General features: G+C 39.5%; 1 protein-coding gene across 5 annotated transcripts in view; it reads right to left on the reverse strand.

The window, feature by feature from the left end:
- The window catches only part of LOC143212158 (protein couch potato), a 251,750-nt gene that overhangs the window by 98,823 nt on the left and 134,855 nt on the right, over nt 1-18,072 (reverse strand). For all 5 annotated transcript variants that reach the window (XM_076430606.1, XM_076430603.1, XM_076430602.1 and 2 more), the window contains one exon: nt 17,703-17,780. In XM_076430606.1, the coding sequence (XP_076286721.1) occupies nt 17,703-17,780 (78 nt within the window). The remainder of the gene's footprint in view (nt 1-17,702; nt 17,781-18,072) is intronic.

The raw sequence follows: 18,072 nt of genomic DNA on the forward strand, positions 1-18,072 counted from the left end.
TTAAATGAAGTTTATTAAATCAAATATGTGCCGTTTTGATCGACCACCTTTTGCCATTTTTGAGGTACAACGATAATCCCGTCACTGTAGAAATTCTGTGATTTCTGGGGCAACAACCGCGACGCGTGATTTTCACAGGCCTCTTTTGAAGTAAACTTCACACCATTAAGAGAGTTCTGTAGAGATCGAAACAAATGGTAGCCTGATGGTGCAATTTTAGGACTATACGGTGGACGCATCAAAACTTCCCAGCTAAGCACTTTTAATCTTTGACGGGTCGCCAAAGATGTCGATCCACTAAATTTTTCAATGTTAACTCATGAAGCACCCTAACATCGAGCTGTTTTTTGTATCGAGTCTTCTTTAAATGGTTTAGAACTATTTTGTGGTCGATGTTTAATTCCTTACTAATATCACGACTGCTAATGTGCTGGTCTTGCTCAACTGTTTGCATGATTTCATCGACTTTTTCAGTGACTGGTCGTGATGTATCGAATTTCTTCTTTATTTTCACTCATTTTCAAGACGTAATAACTCTTGACTGAATAAACAAATATTACAATTTCTTGTTTGTATGATATATGATATGATATGACATCACCTTTCAGACGCACTCAAGTAATGCCAGATTCGATCAATATTAACAGAGTTATGGGGTAAACTTTACTTTACCAGACTCAACATTTTTGCTTTTCTCCTATAAATTATTATGTATTTGGTATGTAATCTAGTAGATTTGTTCCCGGACACCCTGCAGATCGAAGTTACGAGTCTGTAGGATCAATGATTCAGGAGTTATGGTTACTTAAAGTTGAGCAATTTGCAGTGTTTTTGACAGGTAAGCGCGCCGCCATATTGGTTTGTAGTGACGATCGCGCGCCGCTTACCAAACAGAGCCGTTAGGTGGCAGCACGGGCACGCATTAATATCGCTAACAGAGGAAATATCTTGGAAAATATTTACAAAAAGGTTCTCCTGGTACAAATCTACTGGATTACATACCAAATAGATAATAATTTATAGGAGAAAGGCAAAAATTGGAGTCCGGTAAAGTTTACCATTTATTCCCTAATTAGAGCGGCTAGATATTCTCGCGAGTGATCGTAGCGTAGGACAGACGTCAACAGCTGTGGTGGAGAATGCATTAAAAGAATGCAACGTTAAGTGAAACCAGCGAAAAGGACGCGAGTGTAACGTCCGTGGACATTATAAATATTCGGGTTCGAGCAAGGGTGAACTATTCAAATATTAAAGCGCCCCAAGAAAACTGGAGCAATCCGAGCGTGTATTTTTAAATCCTCTGCAACAGAAATGTTCTCTTTCGTTGTAACCAACCTAGTGGACGACGAATCGCAATGCACGGGGCCATCGAGAAGATCTCCAGAGTCAACCAATAACGCAGAATGCAAAATTTAATATTTTAGACGTACCATTAAAAGTTACATCTTTTTCACAATATATAGAGTCCTCATAAAATTTTTAGGGTCCCCCGTTTCGATACTTGTCGATGCGTTTTTTTCATGGATTCGATCAACTGTCAAATCTTCTTCCTGCTATGAAATTTTGTACTGCTCGAAAGAAGTAATAATAATTCGATATGGTACCGTCTACAGAATATAATGGAAGCGGCAAATTTCCAAATTGAATTCGTGAAAACTTTTTTGTCCGTGTATTTCTTAATACAATCGAACGACTCCATTTGATGAGCTAGTGCAACATCCATGCCAGTGTCATCAGATTAAGATTAAGAATTTCTAAACTCAATTTTTTCTTGAAAATCCAACCATCCTCGATTGTATTATCTGTACCGAAAAAAGCTCGTATACCGGTCCCGTATTACCGGATTCAGTATACAGGATGTCCCAAAAATGTTGTACTTCCAGAAAGGAGGGGGGTGTGGTTCCTGAAATCATTTAAACTAACTTCTTGCTTTGCGAAAATGTTCCCTGCAGCTTTGTTCAGAAGTTATTAAGAAAAAACGCGATCCAATCAAAGCGAGGCTACAGCAGACGGATGCCGGCTCGGCCACAGGTCTCGCCAAAGTCGCTAGATTAAGACAAGTCTTTTTTTCCAGACTAACACAAGTGTCCCCACCCTATATTCTCCTTCTACAGCGCTATTCCCCACGCTTCCACAGCGGCCCTATCACGTGACGCGTATCGTCTCTGTCGCACACGTGTCACAATGCCACGTGACAAATCCAGTACTGGCAGAGGCAGGGTAACTTTTTCCCCTGAACTAGTGCTTCCGCCTCATCTGACGACTCTGAGTGGACCTCGAGTATCTGAATGTCTCTAGTGTCTAAATACTCTAAAGCTTCGAATTGAGATAGCTCAATTTAAGGCGTTGCGTATGCAACGCTATTTATTGTTTATTGACATTGGCTGAGCCAATGGAGCCTTCCAAGGAAGTGCAAAATTTTTGGGAAGCCCTGTAGAATGGGAAGAGCATTGCGTGCAAAAAAGGAAATGCGAATTTTCAACGGTTAGATCAACAATCTGGTGATCATCGCTTCTTGTGCATCATGCAACAGGGCGACGTCGCATCCATTGGCGTAAAGAGGCGTAAGTTATCGCAGTGGCTCGTGCTGTTGCACTAATGAGCTTACGTCGAATAGCTCGTCGTGTTGGAATCAGCGTTATGACAGCTTCCCGTCGCCGAATATGAATAGCTTCATTTTGCGCGAATAGAGCGATTACTTTCTTACAGACCGAGCAACCTAGCACACTCGTGTGTGCTATCTTTAATTCCTCAGTAACAATGCACAATTTCATGTTTGTTAGAAATAAGACGCGAGATTGCGAACTCGGAATGCGCGGGCCACTCGATAAAAGTCGCAACGTCTCTAGGTTTTGTATAGAACGAAATAAAACTGTTTTATTCCAAGCAGAAAATAATAGCGCGCTTGTAAGGTAATACACATTTATTTAAACCATCAGCAACTTATAAATGAGCCGTTCAATGCAAAAATGGTGCAAGTCAAAACATCGATGGATAGTGAGGAATTAAGTAAAAGTTATATACAATCCGGGAGACAGAGTACCCCCACTACCAGATTGAGACTTGTGTCCTCACTCTACGTTCCCCTTCCGCGATGCTATTTCCCACGCTTCCACCGTTTCATACACTGTACGTCGTGATCAGCCAACAAATCATAAACTCAATACTTTTAATTATTTAATGTTACAATAATGGGCACATTTCCTCCTCTTGATGACCTCCTATGACAGAGACGAAACGCGTCACTTGATCGTGTTGTGGCAGAGGCGTGGGGGAATATCGTTGTAGAATGGGAAGGTAAAGTGGGGAGATAAATCTTAATCTAGCGACTCTGTGCTATACACTTGTTTGCATTCCTTATGTTCCTTTTCTAATGTGTTACATTAGAACAGATTCATCTGTTTCACGGACATAAATTATTTTGGATTAAACCTTCGCAAGGTATTGTGGGGTCTCAGAGACCACAGCTTCAGATTTTTGAAAAGAATTTTTATGAAATTCACTTCACCTTACTCTATTTATGTGTTATTAGACCTTACCTTGCAATGGATAATGTAAAATTTTTAATCGTTCATACAATACAAATTTTCATCAGTATGCATTCTCTCATCTTTTAAATCTCTACTACAAATAATTTCACAACACAGTAAAGTCGCGTTATTTTGCAAACGGCTGTGTTCTGCACGGAGAAATATCGTGTAGGGGCACTATTTTTTGTGACTACCGCGCCGACTGCGCCGAAAGTACGAAGATAGCCGAACGTAGAAACGGACAGCATGTAAACACAGTTCGCGCTTCCTTCCTTGCGCCCGTCACTTTCATCGTCAATTAAACCACTAAATACAGTTGAAATTATATTGTGTTTAGTGCCATTCTCTAATAAGAAAAATAAGTTGATGAAAGTCCCATAAAAAAATAAGGAAAAATTGTAATTGTAGCGGTTCGCACCGATATACCCGAGCCGAGATCAGATTAAGTGGCATGTTCACACTGCTCGGAGACCGAGGCAGCTCGAGCTTCTTGACCCCTTGCGACGTTGCCCCTCAGTGGAGGGAGTAGACACTTGACAAATTCTGGGTAGGCGGTCACTGAGAAATAACGCGACTTTACTGTATCTCTACTTTATGAAACATGGGTAACAGTTCTTTAGCAAAATATTAGCGAATTCTGTGATAAAATAGTAAAAGATTCAAAGAAATTTTCGTGTTCATTATCGCTTTGAATTTAGTGTTCGAAGACATTGTGTAGGGTTTTTATAGAAGTTGTTTATTAAATGTGCGTGTGTTGCTCGGTTAACAGTCGCCGAGGCTACTGTCTTCTGTTTGTTAACATGCCTTGTCTCGAATGTCTTGGCAACAGCCATAGATTATATACTATTACAATTGGAAGAATTACTCCTTTACAGATGCTATCAACTCCAAGTTTTCTTTAATGACTCCTTAATTATCCTTCCTTTTATTTATTGTAGAACTTTCACAGTTAAGACGCGCAGAATCCACTGTAGTCAAGTTTGTTTAATGAAAATCACATTGAAATTACGTAACTTCGTTCACGACTGTGGCCTACAAATGCGACAAACCTCTGCGCTAATCTAATCGCCTCGGAAGTACTTCTCTGATAGTCTGTGTAGTAACATTATGCAAATTTCCATCTTCGTGAGTTAATCTACAAAGAAAGGAGGTTAAATAGAATATATTTTCTTTATAAAAGGTTTCGTAAGATCCAAGATAAAGTAAAATTTGCATTGTGTTCGTGTACGGTATGCGCAGCGCCAATAATCCGGCCCGTATAGTGGCAGATTTTATATTTTTGCCACACGTACAAATACATACTAATATTATAGTCACACGAAAACTTCAACCAACATCTCTAACATTTCGACATTATTTTTCACCCTTAGCACGCGAATGGTGACTCTGAGACACCACTAAAAATTGCTGTATCTTTACTTAAAATATTGTTTACATTATTAAATATATGGGTATCTAATCAATTACTAAACATTTAGGTATTGTGTGAGGTATCATACTAATTTCATATAAAATTTAAAAAATCATGAAATGGAAATATTGTAGCTAGGAAGAAATTTTTGAGTTAACCCTTTGCACTCCGAATTATTTTTCGATTTTGTTGCCAACAAACTCCCTACTATTTTAAGTGTTTTATTTGAAATTTACTTCAAAGGACAATTCCTTGACTGCTACTTATTGTAAATAATTTTGTTTATAAATGACATTAGATATAGCTCTCAAACGTTGTTATAATTTATATTTGTGGAACTAATTCTGGATTAAAACTTTGTGGATTAGATCCGGGAATTCGCGTTTTTAAACATTACGGTTTTGTGAGAAGGTGTCCCGTCTGGGCACAGTGGGGCTCTGGGGCCCGCTAGATAGCCTTACCGATGAGTCCTCTAGCGGGCCTAGGACGAAACGCTCCCCTTCCTTTTCCTCCTCTCTCTCTCACATTTTTAGAACCGCCAAAGACTGTACTAATAAAATTTAAGAAATCATAGGGAATGGAAATATATATTCTAGGTAGAAAGAATTTAATTTTCGAGTTAAAATAGCTCCGAGTACAAAGGAGAATATATGGAAAAAATTCTTAACACTGTAAAAACAAGGAAGCAGTAGTAACTGCAGTCACAGGAACAATGAAGGAGGCACGAGAAAGGAAATTCTGGATACGGTTTACAGTGAAACCTATTATCTGTCGAGTGTATCCATTTTTCCAACTTTCTTCCTTGGTGGAATAGGTCCGTAACAAAGGTAAATGAAGAATTACAGGTAAACGCAGCTCGTTAGGAGTTAGGAGTGAAAACAGGCAAGCGGAAATATATAGCATCAACGGCTGATCATCGCTTGACTTTCGACCCAAGGCGAAATTTAACAAGCCGAATTGTGGCGTAAAATAATTAATTGCCCAGTTTACATTTCAAAATGAAACTTTCCCAAGTATAGCACTCTACAGGAATATTCTTGCTCGTATGGTTTTCATTTTCTATGCTTCGTTTGTCTAGTAAACAGGTGCTGAATAGGATCAACGTATTCTCTGCGTTGCGTCATTGCGGTATTGTTCATTAACAATTTTAATGATTTACCAAATTTTGAAAATTTGGTTACTTAAAAATGTAGCCGAGTTTCTTCGAAACAAAACCGTAATGGTTTTATTCAAATAAGGTGAACTTGAAAAAAGAACACTTCATACGTATTTTTGTAATATTATTGTGTTTTGTTCGTATGTTATATTTTATATGTGTAACTGCAATGTGTTAATAAAAGAAAAATGTGTTTTCTCAATTTTGAGTCTTTTTTTTATTGCGGCCCTCGAGTTAATTTATAATACTTAATGAGGCCCTTGGTGGTAAACGAGTTTCACGTGCCTGTTCTATACCAAAGGCCAAGCCACTCTTTTCGAACGTAACCTATCACCTAACATGGTTCATCCAACATCTATGTACATACATCTGACCTATGTTACGAGAGTTCTTGTACTGTCAATCTATGAAAATTGATGTTTTGAAATTTTTAAATGGCCATGCTCCCCAGGGCCGAGGTAAGATCAGTTCGCGGTAGTAGCCGATGCCCGGCCGTTTTCTGTTCACGTTTTCTCAATGCCTCAAGTGGAGAGCACAAAGCAGGTAGTGCGCTTCGACGTCTAGCATTGTGGCCCGGTCTGTATCGAGTATCATACGCGCATTACGAAATTGTCGAGGGATTCCAGAGCGAGCCAGAAACGCGAAAAGTCGATTCCTCTGCGCAGGCACAATGCCCGAGCGGTAATACAACATTCTGGCAGTGATATATTTGACCTCGTACAACGGATCGTCAAAAAATACTGCTCGCAACTGAGACTCTCCCGAGGCTTCCTCCTGTTACGACTCGTCTGTACAACTTAAGGGATGGTCTCATATTGACAGGTCCAACAGCGATATTTTCTATTGTGTTTTTTCAAAGTATAGAACCTCAAAAATTCTTCAATTGATCGAAATAACACAGTTATGCGGATTCTAGGAGAACAATGCTTCGGAGCAGCGGTGTCAGTGCGTTTGATAAAACTTCACCTGAGGAAGCCAGAAATTTTTAACTTTGTTAAATATGATCATATAGATTTCGGTAAAAAAAATTGCAAGAATCCAAGTTTTAGGCTTAGGAATTCACTGGTTCAAAAGTTATACGTGTTTAAAGTTGCGCGATTTTTAGCGTTTTGGCAGATAAGAACACTGCAAATTCAGTGTCGCGCATCATCTAACAAGCGGAGTCGGTACAAGCAAGCGCTAATGTCGACCACTACATACCTAAGACTCTTATCTGTCAAATACACTGCAAATCGCTCATCTTTAAACACTTATAACATTCGAAGCACTGATCTCCTACAACTGAAACTTGGATTTTCGGCATTTTCTCCTAAAAATGTACAGGATTACATAAGGAAAAGGCTAACATTTCTGGTTACGCAAGGTAAAGTGCAGCCACTGGTGTATCCGAGATTAAAAACTACCTAACATTCGGTTAATATACAATGTTATCTAGCCTTTCAGCAAGAGACTTTTCGAAATACTGGTTTGAGTGGTTTGGGGCTTATGAACAATAAAGTAGACTGTGTTTAGTCGATAAAGAATATATTACAAAGAAATAAACCAATAAATAAACAATCGCAGAAACCATTTTACCAGAAAATCAAGAATAATCTGGGATATACAATACACATCGGAATTCATAGGGCTTGACACAAACCTTTCTTATATTTTATTGTGTTGAATTTGCCATTGAAACAGCGCTCGCGTATTCTGATATAGTCTGTATATTGTATATTATAATGAAAAGCAAAAATCGATATTATCCATCCCTCATTGTACTTCAAATGCATTCATGTGAAGTTCGTCGTAATTTCGAATAACTACCCTTTCAACAGGGTAACGTAACTGAACCGCAAAAAGCGAAGTAAGCCTAAAAGGCTGAAGTAAGTTTATCATTTCAATATTACATGTACTCATTGCCGAAGGAACTCTTGCTCACAATTTTAATTGCCCAGACAAAATTTAAACAGATCTCTATTTCTACAAGAGTAAATGCTTTTAAAATTAAAAAATGTTTAAAATTTTTTTATAATATTAAAAATGCGCAGTTTAATTACAAAATCATATTATTATTATAAATTTGTCATTTCAATGAATCAGAACCTAAACGTTTGGGAACACATTTTCATGGTGCAATGCTTGCAAAATATATGTATAACGAAAGAAGAAATCAATTTTTGGATCCTTTCAAATGGAAATATCCTCATAAATGATTAATAAACTGCAATCGTATAGTAGCGAATATTAAAAGGCCCTTGAGTTCCAAGGAATCTGGTCACCAGTCTAACATCCACGTCGGAAATTCTCATGGAAATTCAACGTGCCCGATCAAACCAAGATCGATAATAACCGCATTAAAATTCTGTAGTTACTTACATTCGAACGAGGTTCATTCTACAGGGTGTCCCAAAAATGTTATACTTCCTTGAAAAAGGTAATTCCTGAGGCCATTTCAAATAACTTTTTCCTTTCTAAAAATGAGCTCCGCGGTTTCGTTAAGGAGTTATTAACGAAAAACACCGTAATACTACTGTTGTTACATTGGGCGACAGCAGGTCCTGCTTAATTTGTGGCATTTTTCTGATTGAAATCACGCTAAACACGATATAATTTCAGCTGTATTTAGTGGTTTAATTGACGATGAAAGTTCCGGGCCCAAGGAAGGACAGCACGATCCGTGTTTACATGTTGTATAATAAATCATTATTATTTACAGCAATTCTGTGTCAAAATCAAAGAACTTTCGATTGAAATGAGATGGAGCGATGATTTTTTTTAAATTAAAGCTGAAATATCGCAGAATATGGGGAAATAGAGAGATTTATGTTAGGAACATTCTTTAACTTTGAAAACCTGCGTTAAACCGCGTTTCGGTTAGATTTTTTCTTGACATGCTATACATCATTTCCTGTAGATTTTGTCACGCTGTAAAATTTTTGTCTACTACCTCAGGATATTAAAAAAAAATCGATTTGTGTGAAAAAAGCTAATGAAATCATAATTCTTTCGTTGAAATGATTATAATCTCTCTATTTCTCGCTTATTCTACAATATTTCAACTGTAATTAATAAAAAAATCATCGCTATATTTCACTCTGACTTAAGCAGAAGTGGGTGATATCTACAAAACACGATAGAGCAATGAAATTTTGAAAAATGAACGATAATGAACACGTGTCCTGAAAAAGAAGTTGAACACATGACACATAAAAATAAGTTTGTTTTTAGATATAATCGATTATTATTCAAATATTTCGAATGATTAGTCGAAACTCTCTTTGTTAACTTCACCTTAAATTTAAAAAAAGACTATTGTACAAATTATAATGAAAATGATCGTAAGAATTACGATTGATATCATGTATCACACATCAGTGCGTAGGTTTCTAGACAATGCCATCGAAAGAATAAACCATTTCCATAGAATGCGAAATGTAGGTTCCTGAAAACGGTGTGGCAATATGAAATATGCACAAAAATATTATTCTTCGTATACAGTGTGGTGTACGAACATTACATTATTTGGATAACCTTCATCGTTCCAATATGTGGCTCCAATATTCCAATACGAAAACACAGAGTCTGCATCACAAGCAACGAGGAATAACTCGATTCAAATTATATTACGTTCGTCATGAATAGAAGTTGCAAATAAAAAAAAAATCAGTTTTACAACCATTTCATGAAATGTGAAACTCAATCCCGACATGCTTTACACGGAAACCAAAATGCTTCAGTTTTTCACGACTAGAACGAACAAAAACCCAATTTGTTCCACATCACCAATTCTCTGTATTATTGGTGCTACTATAACGGAGAATTAATTTGTTCCACATCACCAATTTTCTGTGTTAACATTTATACTGCATTATAATTGTACCTTATAAAGGCTGCTCTTTACTTCACCGGACTCAAAACCTGTGCCTTTCTCCTATAAATTATTATGTATTTGGTATGTAATTCAGTAGATTTGTACGAGGAGAACCTAGGAATCGAATTTGCGATTCTGTAGGATCACTGGTTCAGGAGTTATGGTTGCTTCAAAAGTTGAGCATTTTGCAGTTTTTTTGACAGGTAAGTGCGCCACCATATTGATTTGTAGTGGCGTTCGCGCGCCGCTTACCGAGCAGAACCGCTAGATGGCAGCACGGGCACGTGTTAACGCTGGTAATATAGAGCGGGTGATTATGATTGTTGTTTGAATTTTGGAAGATATGGCCACGATATTGCGTTTTAACTGGTCTGGGTTAGATGTGGGTTAGGTTCTTGTAAATATTTTCCACAATATTTTTTCTTAAACTTTTTCCGAGATATTTAAGCGGCGTGCTTAAATATCAAACTTTTGATGAGGGTTTTAGGGTTTTTACATTTTAATTAAAAAGGTGTCGTTGGCCAAGAGAGGATACTAATATTGTTCTCGAGGTATAAAGAGCGTTATTTAGTCGTATACAGTTTGCTAGTATTTTCCCGAGACCAATGGCATGGCATAGACAACGGATTATAATAGCGGTGCGCTCGACTCGCCTCTACGTGAAATAGGGGTACACGGCGTCCTTTACCAGCTCATTGTGACGCCAATTTTTATAGCTCCATCCTTTTCAAGGGCTCATTTTAAAGGGGAAACTTCAAGTAATGTAACAATATTTTTTCAAAATTAAAATCACTGTGGCCCATAATAAAAAAGACGTAAAGAATATTTCTCCAAATTTTTCGACATTACGAAGTTGATTATCGAGGTTGAAAAAATTATTTTGTATTATAATAGCCCAATCCTTTCCGAATAAAACAAAAAAAAGATGTAGCTGGATCGGACAAACAGTTCCTGAGATAAAAATTCGTAAGTGAGGCCCGTTTTCGCCAAAATGGGCAAACATTTCGAATTTCGAAGGCCTGTCATTTCGAAAAAGAATCGAAACCGGCAAAATTATGACTTAAGCCCCCCTAATTTCATATGGACTAAAACATATTTCATTTAGAACAAAATTGACGATGGTGCCTGCAAAAAGTGATCGATTTGACATGGAATGACCCTTTTGGTAATAATGAAAGCACTATTATATTTATATGCACAAAGATCCGCAGTTTTCGACTTGCTTTGATTAAGATTTCTTTTCACGAAATGATTTACCGTGCACGGATTTATGGAAGCGGGAGTGGCAATATTTTAATCTGAAAGTGTAGCGTAAAAATTATTACAACGCTGAAGTATTCAAGAGCGTAATGCTGAACGTGGCTGTTCGTGGGAAGAAAATGGGTCAATACAATTTTATGGGAGTTTCTCCCGTGATAACAAATGCACCGCGGCATTTATAAGATTGCATTTTCTGTTGAACTCGTTTTCCACAAATAGCTGTGCTTAAAAAAAAACCAACCTTTATTATCTTAGCCTAGATCTCTGAAGACTGCCGGGAACTCTGGTAGAACCAGCGCGAAATTTAAAAGTTCACGTGAGAAATGTACATGCATACTTATGAGATAATTCATAATCCATTATTTAATCCGTTATTCTATTTTTTAACACTTTCGGTCACGAATTATTATTATAAATCATGCCTTTGCTAAGCAGTCCTTTGAAAGTACAAATGTTTGCATTTATTTAGTATGTCCTTATATGAGGATGCCATGACCGAAAGGGTGGACTTTCCGGACTCATTAATCTAGTTTTACAAAATAATGGTGAAGATGAGTAGGTACCCAGACAGCACCCGACGTTTCATAGACGTCTGCTTTACGTCGTTTTTATGTTTGAACATCTTACGCAAATTTCTTTTCTGTGGCGGTGCTCAGGTTCGCGAGAACTTCCCTTCCGATCGATCTGGCCTATCAGTCAAGGCGAAACTGGCGATCGATAACGGGAGAGCTGGAATCGTCCCGAACGCCGCGCGCCGCACAGCGAGACAAACCTATGAATTCTCTGTCAAAATCAAAGAACTTTTCATAGAAATAGAAATAGAAATAAAGAACGTTTTTTAACCCTGGAAATCGGTGTTAAACTTGCAGAATTTCAAGAAAATTGTGGTTTATCCGATGCCATGACCAGAAATTTTTTTTTTCACACTGATCTCAAATCTGGTCTCAAAATTTGTCTGCGACCTCAGGGTTTTAAAAAAACCGATTTCCGCGAATAAAACAAAAAAAATTTGATAACCCACTAGTTTGAAAGTATATTGTATTCTCATATATGTATAAAACACAATAAAAATAAACATAATCAAGTATTTGAACGTTTACTTGACGTATCAATTGACTGTATCGCTACCATTGTCGCTGGCACTCATTGTAGGCTGTGTGTGACTGTAATGTAATTTCAATTAGATATCTATTTTCCATAACTATATTTTCATTTACACAGGAAGTAAGGTAAGCATTTAACCTTTTTAACTTAATGGTGATACCTTATCCTTATTTTTATCACCAGAAGTACATAGATTGAGGACTTGCAACATCATAGAGTTTGGCATAGAACCGAAAAGAACTGCGCTCTATTATATGTACCTCTGTATGTATTATACATTTTCTTCAATCCAGTGGTTGAGATAGATACTGAGCTTGGACCTCTTCTCAAAGAAGCAGCAGACCCAAACTACATTATTCTGGACCACCTCGCCTATAGGACTACCAACTCTGTTTCTATTGTGGCGGCTAACCTCCTACGCTCGCCACAAGATGGACAGATAGTCATTATAGTCAAGACTTTTCCCGCTACCTAATCCGTAACCAATCCCTATATACAGGGTGTCCCAAAATTCGTGAAAATCCCGAAAGGGGTGGTTCCTGAGACCATTTCAATCGAGATTTTCTTTTGGGAAAATGTTATCCGCGGCTTTGTTTACGAGTTATTAACGAAAAACACGGACCAATCAGAGCGCGACCTAGACGCGAGTTGCCACAGTCGGCCAATAGACATTTGGCGCGCCGGGCCGACTGTGGCAACTCGCGTCTAGGTCGCGCTCTGATTGGTCCGTGTTTTTCGTTAATAACTCCTAAACACAGCCGCAGATTACATTTTTGCAAAGGAAAATGTCACTTGAAATGGTCTCAGGAACCACCCCCTTTCGGGATTTTCACGAATTTTGAGACACCACCGACCTCAACCGCCTTCCGATATCCCAGCGTCTGAGGCTGGGCCCGCTAGATAGCCTAACCTTACTACTTATGAGTCCTCTAGTGGGCCGAGGACGAAACGCTCCTCTTCCTTTTCCTTCCCTACAACAGCTCTTATCAGCCGCCAAACTATATTTACTGATGGAAGTAAAAATGAAGATGGAGATAATATTTCTTTTCATCAATTCTGAGATTTGTTATTGTAGTTCCACGATTATGATTCTCATTCTTATTATTATTAGGTGTTCATGTTAGTTTTGTTATTCTAGTCCCACGATTACAAAAAAATCTATTAATTTTTAAAATTAAATTTTCATAAAAATTTCATGCAATTTTTAATGAAAAATTTTCATTTTGAAAATTTGAGGGTCTCATCAATCATGGGACTAGAATAACAAAACTAACCGAAACACCTAATGAATAAGCAAAATTGATAAAAAGAAATATGTTTGATTGATGAGGGTAAATTTTTAGGCGAACACAAACCTCTGTGTCATGCGATGGGTAACCGTGTGTCGGACCCAGACAAGAAGAACCCCATTGCAGTGACAAGTTTAACGATAAAAAGTAGAGAACCGGCGCGGCGCGACGCGGTGTGCTCCGGCGGAACGATAAAATTGTTCTCGCTCCATTTCAAGATTTTCCTCGAAAGTTAAACCCATTGTGCCCTCTCGAGCGTGACGCGCGCAAAGTCAAAGAGAAAAAGTTACACGAAGCCTTTCTCTCCGCTCACCGTTCATAATTATCCGGCGCGCCGGAAGACCCGTTGCGTCTTCAGTCTTTTCTCAAAGAGCCAGAAAACATTTACGTTCGATCATTCGAAAATAGTGAATATCTAACTGTCTAACAAATTGGAGCTTTCTCTTTCGCTGCGTTCCGAGAACCAGTAGTACACGGTAGATTTTGCAACGATAAAGGCTTTGATGAATCATTTCTAGACTGCGGATCTATATGCATTTATGGCTTTTGAAAATTTTCAAGAAAAATACTGTAAAATTCAAATTTTATTTGTTTCCACTTTCTTAAAATTTGCCTACGAAAATTGAAAATTACATAAACATCTGCAGTCTAATCAATTTCTCTTAACCTTCATACGCTCCTCAGAAATAGTTGCATCAAAGATCCTAAGATAATATTTTACTCAGTTTTGCTTTCCATTAACATCTTTCACGGTTCAATGAAATAAGTCTCTGATGAGTCTCTAATATCGTTTTACAGTATTTAATCAGGCTAAACTTCGCTTACGGAACCCAGAAATTATTAACTTCTTTTATATAACCCTATAGATCAGAGAGTTCCAACATGTGGCTCACGAGCCACACGCGGCTGCTTCCCCGCTTAGATACTTCCCCCACTCTTAGACTTCATCATTGCCGTAGAACAGGGGTGGCCAACCTTTTATATACCATGCGTCAATTTTGTTCGCATACAAGTTCAGATGCGCCATCTACTGGATAGCATAGGGAAAAGACAAAAATTTATAGGAGAAAGGCAACAATTTCTGGTTACGCAAGGAAAAAAGCAGCCCTCAATTTTCTTGAAAATCCAACAGTCCCCGATTGCACTACCCGTTTCGAAAAATGCTTGTACACCGGTCCCGTATTACCGAATTCGGTATACAGGGAGTCCCAAAAATGTTGTACTTCCCAGAAAGGGATGTTACCTGAGATCATTTGAACTAACTTCTTCCTTTGCGAAAATGTTCCCTGCGGCTTTGTTCAGAAGTTATTAAGAAAAAACGCGACCCAATCAAAGCGAGGCTATATTCCCCTTCTACAGCGCTATTCCCCACGTTTCCGTCTATCACGTGACGCGTATCGTCTCTGTCGCACACGTGTCACAATGTCATGTGACAAATCCGGTACTGGCAGAGAGAGGGTAACTTTATCCACTGAATTAGTGCTCTCGCCTCATCTGGCGACTCTGAGTGGACCTCGAGTATCTGAACCTCTAGTGTCTAAATAGTCTAAAGCTTCAAATTGAGATAGCTCAATTTAAGGCGATGCGCATGCAACACTGTTTATTTTATTGTTTATTGGTCTTCGCTGAGCCAATGGAGACTTCCAAGGAAGTGCAAAATTTTTGGGAAGCCCTGTAGAATGGGAAGATCATTGCGTGCAAAAAAGGTCCCCAGGAAATGCGATTTTCAACAGTTAGATCAACAATCTGGTGATCATCGCTTCTCGCGCATCATGCAACAGGGCGACGACGCATCCATTGGTGTAAAGAGGCGCAAGTTGTTGCAGTGGCTCGTGCTATACCACTAATGAGCTTACGTCGAATAGCTCGTCGTGTTGGAATCAGCGTTATGACAGTTTCCCGTCGTCGAATATGGATAGCTTCATTTCGCGTGAATAGAGCCATTACTTTCTTACAGACCGACCCACCTAGCACACTCGTGTGTGCTATCTTTAATTCCTCAGTAACAATGCACAATTTCATGTTTGTTAGAAATAAGACGCGAGATTGCGAACTCGGAATGCGCGGACCACCCGATAAAAGTCACGTCTCTTGGTTTTGTATAGAACGAAATAAAACTGTTTTATTCCAAGCAGAAAATAATAGCGCGCTTATAAGGTAATACACATTTATTTAAACCATCAGCAACTTATAAATGAGCCGTTCAATGCAAAAATGGTGCAAGTCAAAACATCGATGGATAATGAGGAATTAAGTAAAAGTTATATACAATCCGGGAGGCAGAGTACCCCCACTACCAGATTGAGACTTGTGTCCTCACTCTACGTTCCCCTTCCACGACGCTATTGCCCACACTTCCACCGCTTTATACACTGTACGTCGTTATCAGCCAACAAATTATAAACTCAATACTTTTAATTATTTAATGTTACAATAATAGGCACATTTCCTCCTCTTGATGACCTCCTATGACAGAGACGAAACGCGTCACTTGATTGGGTTGTGGCAGAAGCGTGGAAGAATATCGTTGTAGAAGGGGAAGGTAAAGTGGGGAGATAAATCTTAATCTAGCGACTCTGTGCTATGCACTTGTTTGCATTCCTTATGTCCCTTTTTTAATGTGTTACATTAGGCCGTTATTAGACTAGGCCACTGGTGGGCAACTTGGTGGCGCAACTTGGTGGCGCCACCGAATTGAAGAGCTTTTATGAATCGGTAACTGGTGGTACCACCAAGCGTTCATTCCCGCTGTCGATGTAAGGCCGTTATTAGACTAGGCCACTGGTGGCGCAACCGAGTTGCGCCACCAGTGGCTCAGCACGTCGTGGGGCATTGAAACAAATGTAACCTATTAGACTACGGTAACTGGTGGAGCCACCAAAAATAGTTGCCGATCTGGTGGACGGCATCGGCAACCGGCCGGGCAACATTTGGTGGCGCCTCCACCAGCCGGGGTATTGATTTGAATGTAGCCTATTAGACAAAGCCACCAAGTTGCGCCACCAGCATCGCGCAAACATGAACAATTGACGTTCAAATTACCACCACATTTATCGTAAAATACATAAGAACACGACACAGCGTTACATCGACAGCGGGAATGAACGCTTGGTGGTACCCATAGACATATAGAGATAGACTGCGCGGCCTGAACGAAGCGCTGAAGCCCACAATGGCGGCGTGCGAGAGAGAGAGAGAGAGCATTAGCCGGGGTCCATAGCGCTCTCTTTCTATATGATGTGTCGACACATCGGCTAATGCTCTCTCTCTCACTCTTTGTACCGCGCGCCGCCATTGTGGGCTTCAACTCGCCCATAAGACGGCGCAGTCTATCTCTATATGTCTATGGTGGTACCACCAGTTACCGATTCATAAAAGCTCTTCAATTCGGTGGCGCCACCAAGTTGCCCACCAGTGGCCTAGTCTAATAACGGCCTTAGAACAGATTCATCTGTTTCACGGACATAAATTATTTTGGTTTTAACCTTCGCAAGGTAATGTGGGGTCGACGACGACGCATCCATTGGTGCAAAGAGACGCAAGTTGTTGCAGTGGTTCGTGCTATACCACTAATGAGCTCACGTCGAATAGCTCGTCGTGTTGGAATCAACGTTATGACAGTTTCCCGTCGTCGAATATGGATAGCTTCATTTCGCGTGAATAGAGCCATTACTTTCTTACAGACCGACCCACCTAGCACACTCGTGTATGCTATCTTTAATTTCTCCAAGACTACATAGAATTTCCGAATGAAACCTACCATAATTGTTACGACGCAGGAAGAAGAACCCTGTTAGTAAATGAAGTTGGCCTCGCTGTCTTTTTGTCCTTTTCTACGTACGGCTCGGTCGACAAAGCCACAAAAAACTAGAGTGTCCTGTTCCGATCTACGTCACAACACAGATCCGAGATTTGACTTAGAATGGGACATTACTGTTCTTGTATTTTGAGCTTTTTCCAGAACTGATTTATTTCGACATCGTCGCTACGCGTCGCGGACGAACGGTAGATCTCCGAGAGGACGCAAGGATCGATGGAAGAAGATGATCCGACTGAAGGATCACGGCGTATCGAGGTCGAAGAACTATCATGGACTTACCTCGTATGCTCTGAAGAGCAGATAAAGCTCCCTCGGCTTGGCGTCCATCGGCAAGCCGCTCACGAACAAGGTGCGCACCTGGAAAAAGAAGCAGAAAGAAAGCGATAATTGAGTTAATTAAGCTAATTGTTGGGGGCCAGGGGCCGAGCGATGGAGGGGAGTCCGGGGAAAAAGAAACAGAAGATACGGAGCTGAGTTCCGTACGGAACGGGAAAAAGGATTCGTGTCGGGTCGAAGGATGGCTGGAGATAACCGGGAATTAGCCTGCTCTGTTTGACTGGTGCTCTCACGGGGGCGAAGCGATAGCCAATTGTCAAATTAATAGGAAACGGTAATGCGACGGGGAACTCGCTCCCTTTGTACCGTTTCT

Source organism: Lasioglossum baleicum, chromosome 9, assembly GCF_051020765.1.
Source record: "Lasioglossum baleicum chromosome 9, iyLasBale1, whole genome shotgun sequence".
In the NCBI taxonomy this organism is placed as follows: domain Eukaryota; kingdom Metazoa; phylum Arthropoda; class Insecta; order Hymenoptera; family Halictidae; genus Lasioglossum; species Lasioglossum baleicum.